At 41.4% G+C, this 25395-nt stretch overlaps 1 protein-coding gene across 1 annotated transcript in view; it reads left to right on the top strand.

Moving 5' to 3' along the window:
* Positions 1–25395, top strand: part of EZR (ezrin) — a 123248-nt gene that overhangs the window by 41056 nt on the left and 56797 nt on the right. The window contains exon 3 of the mRNA XM_068231690.1: positions 23792–23875. Within this exon, the coding sequence (XP_068087791.1) occupies positions 23792–23875 (84 nt within the window). The remainder of the gene's footprint in view (positions 1–23791; positions 23876–25395) is intronic.

The raw sequence follows: 25395 nt of genomic DNA, 5'->3' as shown, positions 1-25395 counted from the left end.
CATTTCCTGCAGACAGTCAGTCAGTCAGCATTGATCACAATGAGGGTAGACAAATAATGAAGGATTTTCCTTGTCAGTGGTATATAGATAGCTGTGGGACATCTTTGGGTTTATATGAATGCTTAGCATGCTTGCACCATTTTCCCCTGGTGCTGTGACAGTACTGTATGCTGTATGGTAATATTGCCATGTTTGAGGTCAAGTCACTGTATTGTAATGCCACTTTTTCACTGACAGACATTTAGGAAGCGTTCTTGTCCTAGCGGCTTATACATGCAATCTTCAACATTTTATATGCATTTGTATGAGGAATTTTGCATTGTGACTTTTCTGTGAATACCAACTAAGTACATTTACTTCAAAATCGCATCATTTTTGTGCAAAAACTTATTTATGCAAATTTTCTGCATTCCTATTGGCGGGCATTGAATCATGAATTGCACATTCTCATATGAATCCTAAAACAAAAAGAATGCAGTGCCATTGAAGAACATTACATGTGGGGTGATCACATTTTCAAAAATTTGCCAGTCATGTGTGATGCCTGCCTTAAAGCGGTCTAACACCCAGCATTTCAACTTTGCTTTAAAAGATTGCTTACAGCTTAGAAACTATTATGCCAGATTTTTTTTAAGCAGAAATTCACTGAATGGGTTAAACATGACATTTTAGTTTTGCATTTAGCTAGAAATCCGCATCCATGCTGAGGTTTAGATACAAATGTATCTTTGTTTGGAATGCAAATAGACCTCTGGGAAGCCCTCTGCGCTCTCTCAGGGAGGTGTTTGTTTATTTACATTGTAAATAGATACATTTGTATCTAAACCTCAGCACGGAGGTGGATTTCTAGCTAAATGCAACACTAAAATGTCATGTTTTACCCATTCAGTAAATTTCTGCTAAAAAAAAAAAAAAAAAAAATCTGGCATAATAGTTTCTAAGCTGTAAGCAATCTTTTAAAGCAAAGTTGAAATGCTGGGTGTTAGACCACTTTAAGTAAACCCATTACTTTATAAGGGAAGAAATACAGATACTTACCTCGGCAGAGGGAAGTCTCTGGATCCTCCAGAGGCGTCCCACATCCTCCTCCTGACTGTCGGTGGACACCGGACCCTCCAGAAGTTTGTGGCTGCGCTCCCAACCATGAACAAGCGCGACCCCACTGCACTACTGCATGGAGCCACTTGGTACTGCTGAGCCTGAGCAGCTCCATGCTACTGCGCAGGTACAAGGCATCCTGTGCAGTGTGGCTTCACTCGTTCAAGGAAGCACTCTACAACAAATCCTTGTCAAAGAGGTATGGGGGTTTTCTCTGTGCACTCTGGTTTCCTCCAACATCCCAATTTTTTTTAAACAATTGTTAAAAAATTAACAAATTGCCTCTAGACTACAATAAACACACTACATGATACATATACAATGAGGCTTAGGCAGAGGTTGGCCAGGTTGCACTTTTCCTTCCCTCCTTGTCTCTATTGTATATAGCAGAATGTCTTCTGTTCTTTTCTCCTTTACCATTTTCCCAACACAGAAAAACATACCGGCTCAGCTGATGCACTGATTAGTGCTGAAACAGAACAGTGGTTATCATACCATATTAAAGCTTCTGTACAGATTCAGGTTTTGTTGCACTAACGCCTCCTTCCTGCTTCCTCCAGTCAAGTGAGCTTTGCCTATACTATTCAAAATGATTATGCATATCTTTATTTTCAAAAGCTGCACTGATTGTATGATCACCGCTGCTCTGTGGGCTCTTATGGCTTGGTATCCATGAGTTGGGCACAGCATGGACCAGCAGTCATCACGTCACTACCGCTGTTTTCTTGAACATAAATGTATTTAGGAATAGTTTTAGGCTATTTACTTAAATATAACTTATTTGAAAAGTCAAGGAAAGCATGAATTCAACAAAAACTGAAGCTGGACAGGGGCTTTAAAATCACATCCAGTATGTACACCATTGTGTACATTATAAGCTGTGCATATACGAAATTAAATTAGCTACAGTGGCTGACCCGTTTCACAAATATTCTCCTAAAGTATTGCCATTGCTTTCATTGTGGTTCCTCTGTCATCCCACTTTGTAAATTCTGTATCTATGGTCATTATCAACCATATGCAGATCTTATTTGCACATTTGCAAAAGACGTTGAGCTAGTGATGAGCGTTTCTTCAGTATAACAAAAGTCAAGCACATGCCAGGGCTAAAATTGCCAACTTAAATGTATTGTATTGAGTTTTAGGACAATTGAGCCATACTTAGGTGTAAGCAGCCTGACATCATTGTGCTGAAGGTGCTAGTTTGTGCCTGTCTGAGACTTGTATGAAGTCTCTGTAATGCACTAGTGAAGATAGCACAGACCAGTGCTTTTGGAAGATCACAACTATGGGAATGGCCTATGGCACCATTTAGAGGCACAGTAGTGTTTCCAGGACATTCTGATGAACAGTTTCTGCTCAGACTTTGAAAACAAAACAAAAAATTAAATTTTATTAGGCCTATTCATAGTTCCAGTTCTCTAGTACAACGTATTATTTGTTATGCTTGTGACCAATAAAAAGTCAGTCAAACTGGTTTTTCTCTTCTGGTTTTTTTTTTTTTTTTTTTTGGAGAAATATGAAATGGCAACTGCCCAAATCAACCTATCAGTTTCAGATGGGCTGACAATTTGATGATTTATTGGAATCTCAGTATCAGTCTCCATTATGGAGCTGCTGGAGTAGTTCTGATCCCTCACCCTGAACATGGCTGAAAAGGCTGACATCTATTGTACTAGTGGGTGTCTTCTTGGTTCCAGCTACATACAGTGTTCCCCAACCCTGTCCTCAGTACATGTTTTGTGGAAATCCGCAGATTTTCTGCAAAACATGTACTGTCGGTGGGCCTTGAGGACAGGGTTGGGGAACTCTGAGATACAACACATTTGTAGAATGGAATCCTAATTAATATGGTTTTTAGTTTTCCCACTGTATCTGTGTGCTATATAGAAGAGATTCTGTGTGTAACTGTCTGACTGGCAACAGATCTGACAATATACTGATATTCCAGTAACTGTGTTTCTTTGTGAATTTAGGAAAACTTGTATTTCACAGGCCTTCCTGATTAGCAAAGTCCTTTTTCAATTATCTGGGGGCCAACCGTGCAGCCTTGCCATATGTACATAGAGAGGGCAATTACTTCTTATACAGTGTATATATGTATACATTTTACATAATAATACAGACAGTGGTATACACAAAATATAGACACTGATACAGAATTGTTAGGCATAATAATTACAGTGACAAATGTAACATTGCATCAGATGCACTCTGAAAGATGCATAGACTTAGTCCAAGGATCCCCAAACTTTTTCAGTCAAGGGCCGAGGTCAACATACTACAGACTGCTGGGGGGCCGGAACATACAGTACATAAATAAAATGATGTTGAAAAAATGTTTTGTTTTCACCCCCCAGTCTTGCCCGGAGGAGACCTCCCAGCAGCAGTCATTCATTCATTCGGCTCCCCGAAGAATGTCTTTTGTGTACCACACAGTGAAGCATACCCAGGTGTTAACCTACCATCCAGTTGGACAGCAGTGTCACCTGATGCAGAATTGGATTGGAAGCCAGCGAATGACTGTTCGCTGGCTTCTACAGTATTTGGATGGGTGGTGCCAGCACTACTGTTTTATATGCAGGCCAACGATATAGGTGCAGTGGGCCACATCTATAAGTTATACATTTGGTGTTTGGGGGCCAGTGAAAAAGCCTCAGGGGGCCACGGGCCTTAGTTAGTGGACCACTGACTTAGTCCTATGTTCTTTTTTTTTTTTACCGTGCTGCTGGCATTAAATTCAAAATAAGCACATACTTTTGTTAAGAAAAACATTTTTGAGGTTTTACATCTGTTATGTTGTCTTTGTACTAATTTTAATGACATATAGGGTTTAAATGATTTGCAAATCCATGCGTTCTGTTTTAATTTACATTTCCCACAGGTTCCAGAAATGGGGCTGTTTCTCCAGCATTTATCTGCTGTCTCTCCTCTAAGCTCTTTACCTCTTTCTGACTGATATCTATGAATGTGTTATTGTGCACATAAACACTAGGTTGGCTGGGGTGTGCTTATCTTTATTGCATTCACCACATCAGCAGTTAAAGAAAGAAGCACTGATGAGGCATTAGCTGCTGCAGAGTAGGCAATATTTCTTCAATCCTGGGCACACAAAACATCAAACACATTTTAATGCCCATAGATGTTTTATTGCATCCTCCTTTTTTGTTCCTTTACTATGTACCTAATTTGACCTCTTCGTCTTACTAGGATCTCACAGTGGCAAGCCTTGCCCGAATAATAGGCTTCATTTTACAGCACTGGCTCTTTATTCATAAAATAAATTATATCATTTTTCATTTTGCGCATTTCACAGCCTAAATTTCTTAGTTTGATTAGACTAAAGCTGTAAAGTCATAGCAAAAAAATGGAAAAATAGGAAGATCTTTAAAAAAAAATTAAATAACAAAATGTTTGAAAATAAAAACAAAATCACATACATTAAAGACGCGTTCAGGCTATTCGCATTGTGTCAGGTCTGTGTTGCTGCATGTGAATTTCCTGTTGTATAGGCCTGGTCACATCTCTGCATTGTAACAGACCATGTTAGGCTAACTCACTTTCTACAGTGCGTTTCTGAATAACGTGCAAAAACATTACTTAGCAGTTGCCTATGCTGGGGAAATAAGGTGCGTGTTATAAAGGACAGCTGTAGCAAGAGGGATATGGAGGCTGCCATATTTATTTCCTCTTTACTAATAGCAATTGCCTGGAGCCTTGCTGGTCTATTTGGCTGCAGTAGGGTCTGTAAAACATCACAAACAAGCATGCAGCTAATCTTGTCAGATCTGACAATAATGTTAGAAACACCTGATCTGCTGCATGCTTGTTCAGGGTCTATGGCTAAAAGTATTTGAGGCAGAGGATCAGCAGGATAGCCAGGCAACTGGTATTACTTAAAAGGAAATAAATATGGCAGCCTCCATAGCCCTCACACTTCATCTTCATTTATCCTTTAGTGTGCAGAGTGTGCGATAGGGTCCTTTTATACTTTAAATATCAGTTGCTCTCAGATATAACTGAAAGGACAACTGATTTTCAAAGTAATGTCCATGTTTCCCTATGGCTCAGTTCACACTATAAGCGTCTTAAAGGATACCCGAACTGATATGTGACATGATGAGATAGGCATGTGTATGTACAGTGCCTAGCACACAAGTAACTATGCTGTGTTCATTTTTTTCTTTCTCTGCCTGAAAGAGTTACATATCAGGTATGTAAGTGGCTGACTCAGTCCTGACTCAGACAGGAAGTGACTATAGTGTGACCCTTACTGATAAGAAATTCCAACTATAAAACACTGTCCTAGCAGAAAATGGCTTCTGAGAGCAAGAAAGAGGTAAAAGGGGCAATTTCTTATCAGTGAGGATCACACTGTAGTCACTTCCTGTCTGAGTCAGGACTGAGTCAGCCACTTACATACCTGATATTTAACTCTTTCAGGCAAAGAAAGAAAAAAAGGAACACAGCATAGTTATTTGTGTGCTAGGCACTGTACATACACATGTCTATCTCATCATGTCACATGTCAGTTTGGGTATCCTTTAACTGAAAGCTTTTTCATACTGCATTGCTATGGAAAGTTAAAAAGCATCAGTTTTTCATTGTATAGTGTAAAAGTGGCCTAGTACTGAACCCAAACACCCCTTCACACCTCATGTTTACCTACAAGACTGCGGAAGTTGCAGCAGCGACATCATTCTAGAACTTCCATCTGGACTCCTGTTGGTTTTTGTAGACAGAATGCCACATCACTGCAGTGGGTGCCCAGGGGTTCTAGTCAGGGACAGCCATAGATTTTCAGGAAAGGTGTTTGTTTCTTTTCTCCTTTTACGTTTATCAGTTGCTGGTACTTTTATTTTTATTTTTTTATGTGGTTACATAATTATTATTATTTTTGTGTGTGTGTGTGCATACCTTGCAAAAAGGAAGATCAAATGCTCTGATGCCTTGCAGTGCCAATGCAGCAGATGCCATCACAATCAATTCTGCCAACCTCAGCCTCTGACTCCTCACCAATCCTGGCTGCTTCTTACTTGCCATGCTAGGTGGTGCGGGCAAGGAGGCAGAGTGTGTGATGTGTGCAGGGCTTCCGATTCTATTGGTTAGGTGCCCAAGTGTCTCTACATTATTCAAGCATCTGCACTTAAACATATGGCTTCAGGTCACTTTCTAGGCTATATAGCTCTCAAGATGAGTTTATAACCCTGACTTGGGTACACTGTTGCGATGCACCCCAAGCATAGGCAGTATACTGTATGGTGTGCGGAATCCATCTACCAATGAAGCACACACATTTTGTGTGGTATTGTCTGTATTGGTTACTGTCACATTTCTGTTGTCTCTCACCTCTGTAATATGTGCCCATATTTGTATTTTATCTTTGCATAGTGCTAAGAGAGATGATGGCTCTATATGAATCCTTAAAGGGAAGGTCCAAGCAAAAAAAAAAAATGAGTTTAACTTACCTGGGGCTTCTACCAGCCCCATGTAGCCATCCTGTGCCCTCATAGTCACTCACTGCTGCTCCAGTCCCCCGCTGGCAGCTTTCTGACCTCGGAGGTCAGGGCCGCATTGCGTACATTTTTACGCATTCCCGCTAGTGCAGGAACATTAACATATACATTTTTACGCGTTAGTGGTGCAACGCATACATTTTTGTTCCTGCACTAGCTGGAATGCGTAAAAATGTATGCAATGTGGCCCTGACCTCCGAGGTCAGAAAGCTGCCAGCGGGGGACTGGAGCAGCAGTGAGTGACTACGAGGGCACAGGATGGCTACATGGGGCTGGTAGAAGCCCCAGGTAAGTGAAACTCATTTTTTTTTTTTTGCTTGGACCTTCCCTTTAATAACAATAAGTAATATGAAGAAGAGGTGATTATTGTTTTCATTAGTGAGGAGCTGAGTGTAAAGTGTTTGCGTAGTCTGTCTCAGTCTCTTGTCCACAGACTGTCTGTCAGTGACTGTTGTAATTGTACGATGTGTTGACATCATACCTGAGAACACACAATACGGAGGGGTTGGCGGTTGTTTACTGACTGGCTTGTTGTTTCTATAGCTAATCGGCTTCATATGCCAGCCTGCTCAGGGCTTCATTTCACCAGGTTTTAGGAGATTGCTTAGTGCGTAGGTGTATTTAATCCCATCTGCTCTTAAATCCCACTTGCCTGTAGGTTTAACTGTAGTCATCACAGTAAGGCTGTAACTCTTGAGGGTTTTTTTTCTTTCAAACTTGCTATGTACACTTTACTGACATGTACAGTTCTTACCGGTAAATGACTTTTCAAGCAAACTAGTAAATAAATATATGGTTGACACACTACCTTTTTTATTAAGTGATGATAATTGCAGTTTTTTTAATAGCTTTTCTCTGCATATCACCACTAGTTCACAATTGTCCTCTATAGTCATCTATATTCCTACAGGAGGAATACACGTGGAAGAAAAGAATTCCAGAGTATAAGGGCTAGTTTCCACTTGTGCGGTGGGAAGCGCCGCGGGAAAAATTTGCATGCGGATGCGAATTTCGCATGCGGTTGTATGCGAATTTTCATGCGAATTCGCATACGATTTTGCATGGATGACTATGTATGCGAATTTAACCATGGCAACGCCTGTGTGCTTTTGCATTGTTTCTATGTGAAATGGTATGCGAATTCGCATGAAAATTTGCATACTAAAACCGCATGTGAATTTCCTATTAAATACATTGTATGCGAAACGCATATCGGTATGCAAATTCTGATGGCTCTGCCGTGCAGATTTTTTCTGCACAGAAAAACACTCAGAAATCCTGATAAGTGGAAACAGGCCCATCCACTTGTATTGTCTATGTGAATCTGCATGCAGGAAATGCATGCAGATTCGCTCTAGTGGTAATGGGCCCTAAGAAGTAGTGGTATTTACAGCAAGAAAGCATTGGCTGGTGTTTTCTCAATTAACTTGCATTGACTGGGCCCTTTCAGGGTGGTGAAGTCAAGGAAGAACAGTTTAGGCAGTGGAAACTATTTTCCTATATACATGAAGCGGCTGCCAGACTGCTAATTGCAGAGATAATGCGATAAAAATAGAAGGGTGACAATAAGTCAATTTTATAGGTATTTTATATATAGGTCTTTCAAGTGTCTGTGAAATGACGGCCAACACATTTGTGCCAGACTTATAATTCAGAAAACTAGCCAGTCCATCCTTCAGCAGACGAGTCAAGACATTCTGATTGGGCTTTGAAGAAAAGCATTATACTGCCATAATCAACTGTAAGGCTTCTTTCACACGGAATAAACTTCAAAACCGTGTGGCTTTTTTAAAACCTTACACTGCATAAATGGTACTCATTATTTGCAACCTGTATACACTAGATTAGTTCTCTTTTATAACTCATTTCCTTCTGCAGTACTATATCATTGGGTACTCTTTAGGATGGCCTTGGAACCCCACCCACCCCATCCATCTACCACACTTAAACTCTCTCAGCTGAGCACCCTTTCCATAGCCTTACCTTATGTGTCCCTCCCCCTCTACTTTAGATTGTAAGTCTTTCGAAGGGTCTCCCCCCTCCTTAGTGTGTCCTTTTGGATTTTGCAACCTCACCAATGACACCCTTCCCATGGACTAACTTGGACTTGGATTGATGGGTCTCTGTTGATTTGCATGATCATGCATCTCATACCATGTTTGCATGTATAACTTTGTGCAATGTTGTATAACCATGTGCTACCTCTCTGTCAGTCTCCCCTTGTTTACATTGTATGTTTCCCTAATTATTGTCCAGGGCTGCGTAATATGTTGGTGCCTTATAAATACAGTAAATACGGTAATAATAATAAATAATAATACCCTTTAACTAGTCATTACTCATATAGCAGAGCAAATCAATGTCTGCATTGAGGCCTCTAGGCCTAAGGGTTCCTAGATGATGGCTCCACCATGCATCTGGCCTAGACACTTCTCTAGTAATATTACCTTTTCTCCAATTCGACCAGACTTTTTCCAATCCAAAGAACATCATAAGAGATGGATCACATTGATGAGTATGTTTAAAATGGGCTGACAAACTATGACCTACTAGGTCCTTAGCTACGTTGTGGATGTGTTCTCCTACCAATATACTGGTAGCCACAAGGGCACCAGACCATGAATAAAACATTTTTGTCATTCCATTAAATAATTTGCTTTATATTAAAGGTCCTGTGGTTCGAGGGGCCCATGACCTGCTGTACCTTTCCCGTTTTAATTTGTGTTTGCATTGTCTACAAGGATGAAATCCCTGCAACCTGCTTCCCACTTGTTTTAGTTCCGCAGAACTGGGTGATAATTTACTGCTAAGGTTTTTGCTCATTCTACATAAAAAAGTTGGTGCTGGAGGTAATATTTTCCTTAAATCTACATCTGACATAAGTATGCCCCAATATTTACTAACAATATTTTGTAGTGATCTAAATTGTTGATATTATCAGATTTAAAGGATAACTCAAACCTGCCATTTTCACCACTTTTGTGTCTAGAAGGATGAAAAAGTTATGCCCTATTCATGTTTCTCACCTCCTCAAGCCCTCTATTAAAAAAGTCATCTTCATACCTCTTTTCCCTGAATCTTTCTATAAGAACACCACTAGGGCCTCAAAATCCACTATACTTATGCAATTACGTCTTATGCGCATAAGCTGACCTTTGGGCACATTTCTTATCCATTGTGGATAGTGTCCACTTTTGACAGAAATGTACCTGTTTCGGTCTGTAGATTTAAAATAATTTTTAGAGCGGAAAACTCCCTCCACCACGTGCAATGACAAATTAAGAAAAATCCCTGTGTTAGTATTGTTTTCATAGGAAAGCGTGATATTGACCTCATTATCATTAATTTGATCAAAAAATGAAGATAGCTAGAGTGATGTGCCCCCAAATTATAAAAGGTTGTCTATATACCTCCTCCAAACTAAAACGCCTCGTGCATCTTTCAGTGCCAGTACCTCCTTCCTCCCCATAAAGAGGTTTGCCAAACTAGGGGCAATCTCTGCCCCATGGCACAACCCTGGTGCTGTTTATAATAATCACACCAGTGCCAAAAATAATTACATTCAATTGTGAATTTGTGCACCCTCATAAGAAACACAATTTGTTATTCTGGGATTTCCCCTTGCTTCCCCATAAAATACGCAACCGCCTCCACTACTTTGTCAGGTGGAATGTTGGTATAGAGGAAAGTTCGCCATTACCAGCATACTGTCTCCCCCATCCCCATTCCTTCAGCCACTTGCAAAGAGTGCTTGGTGTCCCTACGCACCTGTGGGAGTGCCTCAACCAATGGCTGAAGAAAGCTGTCCAGGTACTGTCCCAGCCTGTGGGTGAGTCAATCCGACTCATGATGGGACATCCTGGGGGATGGACAGGGTCTTTGTGTATCTTCGGAATGTGGTAGATAACCGGGACCCGAGGGGCTGAGGGGAGCAGGAATTGGAATTTTGCCTCTCTCACGTACCTTTAGATTGGCAGCATAGGTGGGAAGCACAAATACCAAGTACATTTTGTATACAGTACAAATATGTACGAGTAGATGGCAGCTATGTGCAGCTGTGACAATATATGTACAGCCACAGTGGATACAATAGGAGGTGTGTCCAGCGATTCCTGGCTCAGGGATACAGATCAGTTCCCACTAAGCAGAGCTGCAAAAATGTATTCATATTCTCATTTGTGACTCAAGTACCATAGATGGTGAAATATCATTTTATTCAGAGTTAACAGGCAAACCTTTATAGCTTGCACGTTACATGTTATTATTTTATTATTATTATTTATTATTGACCGTATATAGTGCCAACATCTCCTGCAGCGCTGTACAGAGTATATAGTCTTGTCACTGACTGTCCCTGAGAGAAGCTCACAGTCTAATCCCTACCTTAGTTATATGTGTATGTATGTATCGTGTAGTAAAAATGTTGTTATCTAAAAAATTAAACTGCTTTATTGTTGATCATATAGTAATTCTACTTAAAATAGACATTTGTACTTGGCAAGATTTCTATCAGGTGGCTCCAGTTTTACACAATGTAACATTCCATGTGTAGCTGTAAATTATCTCACCTCACCCTGCTACTTATTGTTCTCATGCTGGGCAGCTTTACATGGTATTGTGTGATATCATTGTCATGTGACCTCCCCAGTGGAAACACAATGTAGGAATTAAACATTAAACTGCTAATTAATGACACTGGAAGTCATTGATCCTTTTTGGTTATATGCACTTTAAAATCTTTCATATAGGAATGCTTTACTATCCTGATGATATCACCAATGTAGCCCATTATCCTAATAGCCTGACAACTGGGAGAAAGGGAGGAGGGGGGCAGATCCTGAAGAGGAAAATACTTGACTCACTTAAAGAGAACCCGAGGTGGGTTTGAAGAATATTATCTGCATACAGAGGCTGGATCTGCCTATACAGCCCATCCTCTGTTGCTATCCCAAACCCCCCTAAGGTCCCCCTGCACTCTGCAATCCCTCATAAATCACAGCCACGCTGCTGACAAACAGCTTGTCAGAGCTGGCTGTGTTTATCTCTATAGTGTCAGTCTGCTGCTCTCCCCGCCTCCTGCAGAACTCCAGTCCCCACCTGCATCCCTTCCCTCCCTGCTGATTGGAGGGAAGGGATGGGGGTAGGGACCGGAGCTCTGCAGGAGGCGGGGGAGCAGCTGAGACTGACATTACAGATGTAAACACAGCCGCACAGCACGGCTGTGATTTATGAGGGATTGCAGAGTGCAGGGGGACCTTAGTGGGGTTTGGGATAGCAACAGAGGCTGGGCTGTATAGGCAGATCCAGTCTCTGTATGCCGATAACATTTTTTAAACACACCTCGGGTTCTCTTTAAACACACTGGTTGGGGCTACCACTGCTGAGAATCTAGCATGTGCACAACTGCCTTGATGCATCACTGAAAGAGCTTGTGTGTTGCTGCCTGCCCTTGAAGTGTCGCTAAAAGAGTATCGGATCATCTTGGCCAAGCGGGTTGCGCACTGCGCCGTCATCTCTTCTCCCCCCTTCATAGCAACAGGATGCATCACAAGGCTGTAGCCTAGCAACGCATCTTTACAGAATGTGGCCCCTGATCTGGTGGCCAATGGATTGAGTACAGATCCCGGCGGGTGACAACCTCTGTAAATATGTACACACTTTACTAATTAAACGTGCACAAAATAAAGCCCTAATAAATAATGCTATGCACCTGCAATACAGATTTGCTCAGTTTTAAAATGCTAGAAAGTCCCTGCCAACCTTTACATAAAATGAACCTGAACCAGACTTTCATTCACTAATCTCGTCTCTTCCATGGTGTACAAACCTAACTGCCGTCTCACTTCTCTGGCCAGAGCTGAAATGTGCTGTATCTGTGTTGTAGGGCTGCCATCTTGTTGACTCTCAAAGTGAGGAGTTCTCAAGAACAGAGTCATGTTAAATATATGAATTTAATACTGGCAAAAATAAAAATGCTCCTTATTTAAAAAAGACATCCAGAGCTCAGGGGCACTTTGTTTTTGAAAGAATATTTTTTTATTGATTTCCCCCCCCCCCCCCCCTATGAAAATACAGTATCAATATCAGCAGTGGCATAAACATTAACCATGGCTAATAGCAGTTGTGATATCAGGCCACCTGGACAACACCTATCAAGATTAGTTGGGAAAACATCCCAGTCGCCTGAAAGCCCAAAACTGGTCTGGTTGCATATCTTAGGGTCTGGTACAGTGAGAAATTCTGTCATGGAGGGGTTCATCCACAGTGAGGTGTATGTGATATCTGACCTGGTTGTCAGAGTGTCTTATTTACTTTTTCCCATGTTTGAAAAGTCACCAATATATTGTGCTTTTCCCTTGGGATATGCTTAGGTCCCCTAAAGGGAAGGCTAGAGAAAGCGGTGTAAGAGCCTATTATTTCAGCCTCTAACACGGTCGCAGGGTTTTGTGAGGATTGTTTAAACCAACAGCGGGTGGTGACCAAAGAAGAGGACCAATAATAGCGATTGAAGTGGGGCAATCCTATCCCTCTTTGACATTGATCCGTGCATTGATCTGTGCATTCAGTGGCAAAATGACTGACTTGTCCCAGTTTACAAATAATCTTCCATATTTTCTGATATTATTAAACGCCGCTGTGAGTGATGGCCTGAATCTGTTACACTGTAGCCATACTCTGCTCAGATCTGATTTGCATGTGGGTTACATATGTAATCAAAAGACTATTTACAATCAGGATGGGGTGAACAATTCAGAAACAGTGGGGAATGTTTTTTTCAAATAAGGATCGGCACACACTGCAGCTAGTTTACTATAAACATAAGACCAGAGTAACAGCTAAGGGCTGCTTCACACTTAGTGCTTTTGCAGCTCTTTGCTGATCGCTGTGCTACTGCCAATGTATCCCTATGTTTACATTCACACTGCAGCATTTGCAACTGCGATCAATTGCAAACGTGCTGCATGCAGCGCATAAAAGATACGGCCAAAGTAATAAAAAAATAAAAATCCACTTACCTGGGGCTTCCTCCAGCCCCTGGCAGCAGTCCGGTGCCCTCGTCGCAGCTCAGGTGGCTCCTGGTCTCCTCCGCTGCAGATGCTGACCTTGCCAGGTTGGCTTCCGGGTCGGCTTTTTCTGCGCTGCACCGTGCGGCTCAGGTGGTCGCCCTAACTTCATTAGGACTGTACTGCGCATTGATCGTGCTGTGATTCTCATTCTATTGAATGGGAATCACAAGCACAAATTGCGGTAAAACGTGAGATTTGGGCAGCGGAATCGTCACGATCTCGATAAAGCGCCCAGTGTGATCTAGCCCTTATACTTTAAATTGTTGGGGATGACATGCCAGTCTTAGTAAATGCTCTAAAATATCTAAAAACTATATTGTATTATTGATCAAGGACACATTTTAAAGGGGCACTATGGCGAAAAATATGTGCAAACATAAACAAATAAGAAGTACGTTTTTTCAAAAATAAAATGAGCCATACATTTATTTTCTCCTATGTTGCTGTCACTTACAGTAGGTAGTAGAAATCTGACAGAAGTGACAGGTTTTGGACTAGTCCATCTCTTCATAGGGGATTCTCAGCAAGACTTTTATTTATTATAAAAATATTCCCTAAAAAGGATTTGAACAATGATGCTGGCCAGCTTACCTGCTCACTGCACAGTTTTTTGGCAATTGGACAGAGCAACTGCCATTCACTAAGTGCTTTTGAAAATAAATACATCCCTGAGAATCCCCCCATGAAGAGATGGACTAGTCCAAAACCTGTTGCTTCTGTGAAATTTCTACTACCTACTGTAAGTGACAGCAACATAGGAGAAAAGTCATTTATAGCTCATTTTTACTCTGAAAAATTTTTACTTTTTATTTGTCTATGTTTGCACACATTTTAAATTTTACAATTGTTTGCCATAGTGCCCCTTTAAGGCACCACTCAATGCTGTAAAATGTATGTACGGAATGTACAAGAATGTTAAAGCATTCAGGACTGAAATGAATAAACTCAAGGCCAGTCCTAAGCTTGCTAGATAACAAGCTTTAGTAGTTCCGTAATGAGATTAAAAAAAATAGATCATTTTTAAAAAGGAAAGTGAAAGAGATGAAAAGCCCTTCACAGTGAATGCCAAAAACACAGGTTGCTTAACTAAAGGAAACTAGCAGTATAGTGATCCTGTGCTCATCACAAACTTTCTATTGTGTGCAGGTAGTGAAAACCAGGAAGTTGTCTGCTTATTATTCCCTGTACTCTTATTAGGTCACCCCATTTGCAAGAAGACATGACAATCTGAGTGAAGGTGCATACTGTAGAAATTAAGACTATGACCTTCTGTTAGTGAGTGTGATCCTGGTGCCAATGTTCTGGCCCTCAGTGGGGGATGCTGACCCTTAGCTACACAAATTTTCCCCAAAAACTAGATTAGATGATTTTTTTCAGAGTACCCAGAACAACAACCCCAACCAGTGGCATAGCTAAGGAGCTATGGGCCCCGGTGCAAGTTTTGCATTGGGGCCCCCCAAGCACTCTATACATAACTATTGATACTGTTCATCAAAACCAATAGAGGACAACCACAGTGTCAGAGGTGAAAGAAGAGGATGGAGAACAGTTTGTTAATGATTACTACTATTCAAAGCATCTATAGAAGTGATTATTATGAGCACAGGACCAATAAAGAGCTAATACTGTGGTTGAGGGTGGGCCCCATGGGGCCCCTCTAGCCCAAGGGCTCCAACGCAGTCGCTACCTCTGCACCCACTATTGCTACGCCAGTGAACCCAACCCTTCCCTGCCATGCCGAACTTTCAGTGATGGTCTTTATTTTCCTGTAGCCTGCTAATTGCTTAAATTTAATTGCCCATCCTCACTCCCTCCATATGTGATACATAACCCAAACTGGCTACTTTCCCCTATTCCTAACCATAACCTCCCTTTTTAATTAATACCTTACTAAAACCTTTATCCAGATATAGCATTAAAACTATCATGCTCTGATACTTTTCTCTAATGTTAAACGGTAAACCTATCCTAACCCAACACAACTGCTAGGAGGCCCAAAAATCTCTTACCTAAGCTCCCCAAACCCTAACACCCTCCCCCCCCCCCCCCCGTACTTTAGCAACTTGAGAATTTTTTAGGTGTCAGGTCGGTCACAATAGATTATAGCATTTTTAGTGCTGCCATTTAATCTATCTTTGCCCAGATCAGCTTCTCGCTTCAAATGTTGTCACCCTTGAGAAGCTTTGAAGCTCAATTTTACAATGAATAAGATCCTAAACATAATGTATACTTTTTACAGAAATTGCATCAAAAAATACATAGTTGCCCAAAATGTTTGCCAGATATTTGTCGTCTTTAGAATGAATATCTTATCATGTGCAATGGCTACATTTATAAAGAAATATTTTTAGATGTTGTCAAATGCATTCACCTTCCACCCAGTCAGCCTCCTGATTGTTATGAAACTACTTGCCTCATAAACTGCAGCCATGATGTGTTGTGGTAACTGCCTTTGTGTTGTTGCACAATATCTTCACAAATGATCACTTACAGAGAAGACTTCCTACTATAAAACATTAACATAAACATCAGCTATAATTAGCCACAGGCATTACAGAATGGATGGACTTACAACACAGTTTGGTAATCTGAGTACACCTATTTGGTCAGCTGGAGGCTTGAACTTGAGAAGGAAGGTGGAAATGCTTGTCCACATCTTTGGTGCGTGTTTATCTTTGGAAACAGATCAGGAACAGAGAGTGCTTTTCAGCATCACCCTTCCCCTCACCAATCATCACCAATCCCTGTAGATGCAGCTCATAATAATCAAACAAAGGCACTGCTTGAACCTGCACAGTATCACGGACCTAATCGGGCTCGGCTTTTTCGGTATGAGCGGGTCTATGCTACTGCGCATGCGTAAGCTGTCAACAAGTGGTTTGAGTCCCAGAGCTGAAACAGGCTGGTGGAGGTGAACAGGGAAAGCCTCTGGAGGCAGCACGCCAGACCTTTACTGATGATGGGAGATATATCAACAGTTAATGGTACAGTCAGAACGTCATGGTGGTGGTTGTGTACCCAAGAAACCAGCTCTTATTTGTTTGACCCATTTAGATGTACTTTAAACACAGGTGATACGTCTTTATTATGCTCCAAAGCTTGTCTTCTGTTTACAATGGACCTTTATACATCGAAGGCAGGGGACACACAGGGGACAAACGGACATGGTGCGCAGAAAATGCATGCAGAAAAACGCACGCAGAAAACCGAAAAACAAGTATGTCCTCTGTCTAAGCTAAGACAGACCAACACTTTCATGTCTGACTTGGAGCCATGTCCCAGTTCTCTCTAATGGCTGCAACAAACTGTGCTTCATGCAAAGAGCGTGTCAAGGCCTAATTCTTACATCTAGGTCATATGTGTGCAGTGTGAGTCTGAGCATCATTTTACCTTGTCTTGTGCAGGTTATATAGCCCTGCGCTCCCAGGATGCTATGTTTATGTATGAACATTTGGATGTGGATAAATGGTTATGACAGTACGTTATGTCTACTTGAATCTGTTGCATTTTATTACATATTGTTGCATTTGTTACACATTGAATATTGCATGTGAGGAAAGCATGGTGCATAGCCAGGCAAACTATGCAATGTAGTGTGTACATTTACTTTATATGAGGTGTACTGATCTCAGAATTTTAGGGTACATTTATGTTATATGAGGTGTACTGATCTCAGCATTTTAGGGTACATTTATGTTATATGAGGTGTACTGATCTCAGCATTTTGTATCACACATACAAGCTATCTGGAGCCTGGAAGGATTTTTTCCCTTTTAAAGCGGACCTGAATTCAGAACATCCTCTCTTCTCTAAAAGATGCACAACATTATAATAACCTTTAGGCTGGTTTCACACTGAAAACCGGTGTTAAACCGGGGGCCGCACCGCACCTTCAAAAACAGGCCTTTGGGGATTACTGCGTTAGTACACAGTAATCCCCTTCTGGCTAACAGCCAAACAGGAAGTGATGCTGGGGATCACTTCCTGTTATGGAAATGCATGGAAGTGTATTGTTAAAAATACGCTTCTGCGCACCGCAACACCACAATCATTGAAACACAAGGTTTAACTCAACATTGTTTTTGTTTGCATTACTTTTTAAAATATTTACCTAGTTTGTTTTTTTCTTTTTTTTATTCATTTACAAAACATTGAACAGGATTTTTTTTATTGAAGAGTAAAGCTGGCAAGTAGTGTAAGAGAAAGTTGCCTATTGTGGCGAAATAAGCTCAGCTGAAATAGTTGCAAAAATGTTGGATCTTCGGGAGAAACATCACTCCTGGGCCCATATGCAATTAACTTTTTCACCTGAGTTTTCTCCTAAATATTAAATAAAATGCCTTTCTCTGGAAGGGTTATGGCCTCAAATATGGGTAAATACTTTTAAAATCAAAGATCCAAGATTACAATTGACCCAATTTAAAACAATTGGTAGATGGTACATGACACCATCCCGTGTTGGTAAGTTTGCAAACCGCAAGGTGATGTGTTGGAGGTGTGGACAGGGGGACGGAGATACCTTACATATGTGGTGGCAGTGCCCGATAGTCAGAAAATTTTGGGATGATTTCATCCTTCTGGCCAGGAGATTGCTAAAAGGAAAATTTGAACTTACCCCGAAGGAAGCAATCCTCAGTTATACAGTTAAAAAAGAAAGCCCGGGATGCTCACTGATTAAAGAATATGGCACGATTATTGCCAAAAGTATTATCGCTAACAACTGGAAAAATCCGTCTGGGCTAGATATAGGAGAATGGTTTGCCAAGATGGATGAACTGTGTAAGAACATGGAGCTGGGAACCACGAATAAGGTAGAAGAAATATGGAGAAGTCTTGTGGCTAATCTTGGTTAGGTTTACCCTGGGGAGGGAATGAGCTGAGAATTCGGAGTCATCAGAGAGGGTTGTTGGGGTTGGAAGTGGGCGGTAATGGTTGGTGTTGGGGTGGGACGGGGGACCCCGGGGAGAGAATGGATGTCTGAGTGACTATGAATGGTAAGTCTGAGATGCGTATGTTAGTCGCAAGGTACAGATACCCTTTAAGGGAGAAGATGGAGAGATGAGAGGAGTATTTGCAGGCTGTGGATGGGGCCCATGTATAGGATTGTTGTATGAGTAAGATAACTAGATAATAGTCCCAGCAACAGTCAGGTAGTCGGGAGAAATAAGGGCGCAGTGATGAAGAGGAATACAGTGATACCTACTTAACGCTTACCAACTCATGATATTTAAACTATGATGATTACACATTTCAGTTTAGGGGTATGGCAAGAAAAGAAACTGCTAATGCCCCATGTAACTGACTACTCATGAAGCTGGGTATGTGTACTGAGTTTAAAAAAAAAAAAAAAAAAAAAAAAAAAAATAAAAATAAAAAATAAAATGCCTTTCAAACAATCAGCAAGCAAGAAAATACTGAGAATAGTTTTGCAGAGTGCTAGAAAGTTATTTTAAACAAAAGATGAAAAATTATCTCGTATGAGAAAACTGAGGAGAAAAAGTTAATTGCATATGGGCCCATATATCTTATAGGAACACAATTACCCTCATAAGCCAAGCATCAAGTAGAACTAAAGCCAGAAAGATTTTGGTTATGTATAGTATGAGGAAAGTCTGAAACATTTCCTTTGCTCATGTTGTGTTTGGGGTGATTTGTCTACATTTTCAGTGGATCATCTGCAACAGGAAGTTTGGCTTTCTTTCCAATTGAGATGCTGACAGAAATAAAACATGTTTTGTTTAGCAGTTTGGCAAATGTTAAAATATTGTTCAGGTTTATGTTCCCAGATTGTGGGGACTGAGGCTGGCAGTTGTGCTTGCTAATACAGCTTTCTGATTTAGTATGTCCCATCAGAGAATTTCCATAGTTATGTATCTATCTAATGCTTATAGACATATTTTAAAGCAAACTTATCTAATACCTCAGTACATTCCTTAGTTATTTTCCACCTGAGAAATGACCTGCACAAAAGACTATTAACAAGTTAGTAGACCAGTAACTTTTGTTAAGCAGCTTTGGTATTAAGCTTAATGCTTAATGCCAGCAAAAATGCCAAAAAGTAATCACAGCACTAATAATACTTATCTGTGGTGCTGTTTTAAATGTGGTTTTCTACTCTAATGCTAGGTACACATGATCCAATTTTCTGACAGATTTACTGTCACATCAAATATTTCTAACAGGTCCGATCTGATTTCTAATTGATTTTCCCTTCACTTCTATGGAAAATCGATTAGAGGTCCGCGCATGCGCAGAAGACCCTCACTGTCGCGAATGATCCAGTTATCAGGGCTGATTGCGGCTGAACAGCAGACTGCGGGAAGACGGCGAGGGATTCGTGATTATGGTGCTGGAGGAAGCCCTGGGTAAGTATCAAATCTTTCTTAAATCGGAACTGAAATAATAATTAAAAAAAAGAGTTTCACTTACCTGGGGCTTCTGCCAGCCCCTTGCAGCCTTCCTGTCCCATGACGGTCCTCCACGATTCTCCTTTCTACTGCCGCTTTCGGTTCGGTGGACTCGGCAACTGCACTTGCGGCAGGCCACACATCTTTCTCCGCAATAGCGTCCTGTGCTAATAGGACAGGATGCTAGAAAGATACGCAAGACTCGGGGTGCGCAGGCGCAATTGCCGTTGACTTACGACAGAACCAAAAGCAGCTGGCGGTGGGAGAACGGAGAATTGCGGAGGACCGGCGCGGGACAGGGTGTTTGCAATAATAATAAAAAAAAAAAAAAGCGTTTCACTTACCTTGGGCTTCTGCCAGCCCCTGGCAGAAGCCCAAGGTAAGTGAAACGCTTTTTTTTTTTTATTATTATTATTTCAATTCCACTTTAATCTACATCTCTGGTTTACTTTAAATACCATAGAGTCAGCTTTTACTAGGGATTTAATTCCCTGTAAGGCACAGGTTTTGAACTCCAGGCCTGGAGGTCCAGATTATTATTATTATTATTATTATTATTTAGTATTTATATAGCGCCGACATATTACGCAGCGCTGTACAGTGTATATATATATATCTTGTCACTAACTGTCCCTCAAAGGAGCTCACAATCTAATCCCTACCATTGCCATATGTCTATATTATGTAGTGTACGTACTGTAGTCTAGGGCCAATTTTAGGGGGAGCCAATTAACTTATCCGTATGTTTTTGGAATGTGGGAGGAAACCGGAGTGCCCGGAGGAAACCCACGCAGACACGGAGAGAACATACAAACTCTTTGCAGATAGTGCCCTGGCTGGGAGTCGAACCAGGGACCCAGCGCTGCAAGGCGAGAGAGCTAACCACTACGCCACCGTGCCAGTGTTTAGGATGGACTGAGAAATAGAGGAATGTGTTCTACCTGATGACCACACCTTTCCTGATTCAGACCCATCAATTTATTTGAGCTGTGTCAAAAATGTGTGAGGACCTCGGCCCTCGAAGGACCAGTTAGATATCCCTGCTGTAAGGTGTTGGACAAGTCACATGGATGTTTTGTCTTTAAATGGGTATTTATGTATTACCTTGTCAACTATTAACTGTCACAACAATACATAAATACTGAGTCCTGAGCCTATACCAGGAGCCCCTTAGAATGCCTAGACCGCTCGGCAGGCTGCTTCCCCTGCTTGACCATCCAGGGAACCCTGATTCATCATGTGTTAGTACCTCGTACCATACCAGATAGTGTAGGCCGAATCTCCTCTCTTGATACTCCTTTGCTGGCATCATCATGCTGAATTGCCCACCCCTTCCACCAAATACAGCATGCAGAAGAGTGTGGTAAGGGGGGAAGTGTCGGAGTCTATGTGACAGGCTGGGATCCTGGTGCTGGTTAGGCTGAGGGTGAGGAATGCCCACTCCCTCCCTGCAAAGAAGTGGAGATCAGAAGCAGGTCTTCTTATGCCCCATGTTTTAATATATATGAACAGAGGCGCCAAGCAGAATAAAACAATGTTCTAAAAATGATAAAAAGAGGGAAGTCGAGGTGGACTTACCTCCCTCTGGTAGTGGACATTTACTCAAATGCAGAGTAAAAAATATACAATTTATTCACAGCTCCATAAAATCGCAACGTGTTTCGCAGTCAACAGTCCCGCTTCATCAGGCAGTACAGGAGCATATAAAACTGGTTCAGGTCCATAAAGCGTGTGAGCGCCTCTGTCTTATTATGCCCCATACACACAACACAGTTGGTCCTCCTCAGCCCCAGACACACAACACATTTGGTCCTCCTCAGCCTCACAACACATTTGGTCCTCCTCAGCCTCAGACACACAGCAGGAGTGGCATATAGCTCTTGCCCTTCTCTTGGCTACCAGCAGCAGCACTGCACAACGCTGTGGAGAATAGAAGGTAGCCACATGATGAACAGGGGATCCCTGCATGGTCAGGTAGTGCAAAGGATGGGGACACAGCCTGCAGCATGATCTATAGGAAGTGTCACGGTCCTGGGGCAGGCTCAGTACTTATTATGGTGACAGTTAATGGTTGACCAGATAAATGGAAGTACCATTACATTTTTTTTTTGTTATGTTGGGCTCATATTACATGTATTAATACTTTATTGTTGCAACCAATTGTTTGGGCTCCTGTCTCTTCCTGTTGTTCGCCCCATTGTAGTGCATACCTGATACATTTAAGTGCTGACTGTTAATTTTTATTCTTTGCTAAAGTGAATAATAAGATTAGATGTTTGAAGTGAGCATCACTTCACACTTAAAGGGAACCCGAGATGAGAGACATATGGAGGCCGTCCATATTGTTAAACAATGCTCATTGCCTGGCTGTCCTACTGATCCTTTGCCTTTAATACTTTTAGCCATAGACCCTGAACAAGCTTGCAGATCAGATGTTTCTGGCAAACATCTGACAAGATAAGCTGCATGCAAGCAGCTTTAGGTGTGTGATTCAGACACTGACCAGAAAGATGAGCAGGGCTTCCAGGCAACTGGTATTGTTGAAAAGGAAATAAATATGTCAGCCTCCATATGTCTCTCACTTAGGGTACCTTTTAAGAAAACAACATGAGTTATGATATTACACTTATGACGGTTTATTCATGTATAATGGGGCCATTAATGGTTCAGGATTCACAATATAAATAGGATTATGGTGCTTTCAAGAGACTGGCAAATATTATTATTGTTTTTTACTGATGAAATGATGGCATTTCATGAGATATGATAAAAGGCTTGATCAGTTGGAAGAGTAAACTTATCTTTATGAGACTGTCTGCTGATTGGTTGTAAGTTATTTCAATGGTTGTACAAATGGAAAAGTTGTTACAGGAAGTTATTGATAAACTTTATTACTTAGGTTTTGTATGAACATAGATATGGCTTAAAATTATTTCTGTGGTGTTTCAAGTATGAATGAAAATGAAAACGATAGAATACACATTTGTCAGCAAATGGTGCTGAGCGTTTGCAATTTTTCAGTCCATACGTATAGTGAAAGGTTATTTGGTATAATAGGTCAGCATTTTTGGCATATAAATGCTAATTTAAAATAATATATAAAAGAGTAAATTAAATGAATACTTGAAATGAGTGTGGGATATATAGAAATATGTTGGTAAAAGTGTTTAAAGGACAACCGAGGTGACATGATGAGATAGACATGTGTATGTACAGTGCCAGGCACACAAATAACTAGGATGTGTTCCTTTATGTTCTTCTCTGTCTGAAAGAGTTAAACATCAGGTATGAAAGTGACAGTTTCTGTCTCGGTCGGGACCAGGTCGGACTGGGTCAGACTATAGCATAACCCTCACTGATAAGTAATTACAGCCATAAAATACTTTCCTGTCAGTAAATGGCTTCTGAGAGCAGGAAAGAGATAACAAGGGTATCTTGGATGTCCTTTAAATATAACAAATACCCTATACCAAAATACAGCTTTGTTGAGTGATGGGACTGTTGTGTATGGCAATCTAGTTAAGGTGGATGGTGAAGACACTTACCAGCTCAATAGTCTCAGTTCACTGCATGCAAGCCAACTGCATATTTTACAGATTATTTTTACACTGTCTACACAACTGAAATCAAACACATTAAATAGATGCAAATACATCCTAACATATTGTACTGTAGTTTAATAAGACATTTTCTTTCATTTCAGGTCAATGTACGGGTGACCACCATGGACGCCGAGCTGGAATTTGCCATACAGCCAAACACTACGGGCAAACAGCTTTTCGATCAGGTAGGTTTCGTGGGCTATGTATGTGGCTGGTACCAGTGAAGGTATTCAGCAATATAAGCATCCAGGACATATGGGCATAGCAGCAGTGGTTATAATTCTTTGTTGTGCAGCCATTTTTTATCTACAGGCATTCATGTCCAGCTTGTGCTCCTGGCTGGTATGCAGTGACTGTATGCCTGAGCCTCTAACCTATAGAATCACCAGATCATAACCTCATTAATTATGGTATTATTGCTACTTTACGGAATTAGCGCTATTATTAGGGGATTTCATGTATTGGTTGAACTACATCTATTATGTTCTCTTATTTACTGTACGAGTGAACATGACGTATTACAGTAAAAGAAAAACTTAAAAGAATGTGTCAGCTTCAGCGGTGAGTTGAGTATTCCTTCTTGTCCCCCAACAGATTTTAAGATTTGCTGGAGATATGATTCAGGCTAATTTCACACCAGGACGTTGCGTTAGAGGGGGCGTTAAGGTCGCATAACGTCCCCCTAACTCAACGCCTGGTGGTGCTGGATCTGGACGTCAGAGTGAGCCGCGTTGTGCAGCTCACTCTGGCGTCAGTGATGCCGTGATGCGCACTCTTGTGCACATGCGGCATCACGTGGTCCCGCCGGCCAATCGCCGCACAGAGCGGCTGCTCCAGGAAGTAAACACTGCACGTCATAACGTGCAGTGCATATTAATTAGCCATATGCCTGGCCGCTCTCCGCTCCTCCCCAACATTACTGAGCATGTGCAAGCAGTCTAACGCGGCTCAGCCGCGTCCAAAGTACTGCATGCAGTAAGTTGTCTTGTGACGCAGCGTTACAATGTAACGCAACGTCCGCACTGTGAACAGCCCCATTGATTTTTCATTACTGTGCGGTGGGCTGCGTTACAGGCTGCTCTAACGTGCGCCTGTAACGTCCCACTGTGAAACCAGCCTCAAGGTATAGTTTTAGGGCAAACTCTAGGTTTAAGCACCAGGCAGGGTTGGATAGGTGAGTCAAAACCAGATATTGGTAAAAAATTTTTTACCAAACTTCCTGCTCCAAACAGTGAAAATAAAGTAACGAGATAAACAATTATATCTAGTCACCTACGCCTAAGAATTACTTTTAGGTTTCCCTTATTTTATGTTTAAAATCTTAAAAAAAAGATTTATTGTTTTGTCACCGGCGGTTTGAGGTTTTTACCAAGCCGCAAACGTGCCTCTTGCTGCACGTTTGCAGTTTGCTTAAAACCTCAAACCACCGGGGTGCATCAGCCCATAGGGATACATTAGCCACGCTGATGCGGATGCGGCCGGTGAACACCCGGCGGATCGCATCAAGATCTGCTCGGTGTGCACTGGGACTATACTCACTCATCTGCACCCAAAACCGCTAGCATTTTGTGGATCTGCTAGCGGTTTTGGTGTGCACTAGGCCTCAGAGTGCTAAAATATGTGAACTATTGACCTATTTATCTATCCCCTACACCCAGAAGCCAAGTTCTCTGCTAGAAAACTATTTTCTGTCTGTACAGGTAGT

This window comes from Hyperolius riggenbachi, chromosome 4, assembly GCF_040937935.1.
Source record: "Hyperolius riggenbachi isolate aHypRig1 chromosome 4, aHypRig1.pri, whole genome shotgun sequence".
Classification (NCBI taxonomy): Eukaryota; Metazoa; Chordata; class Amphibia; order Anura; family Hyperoliidae; genus Hyperolius; species Hyperolius riggenbachi.
This window is presented reverse-complemented; position numbering and strand designations above follow the sequence as displayed.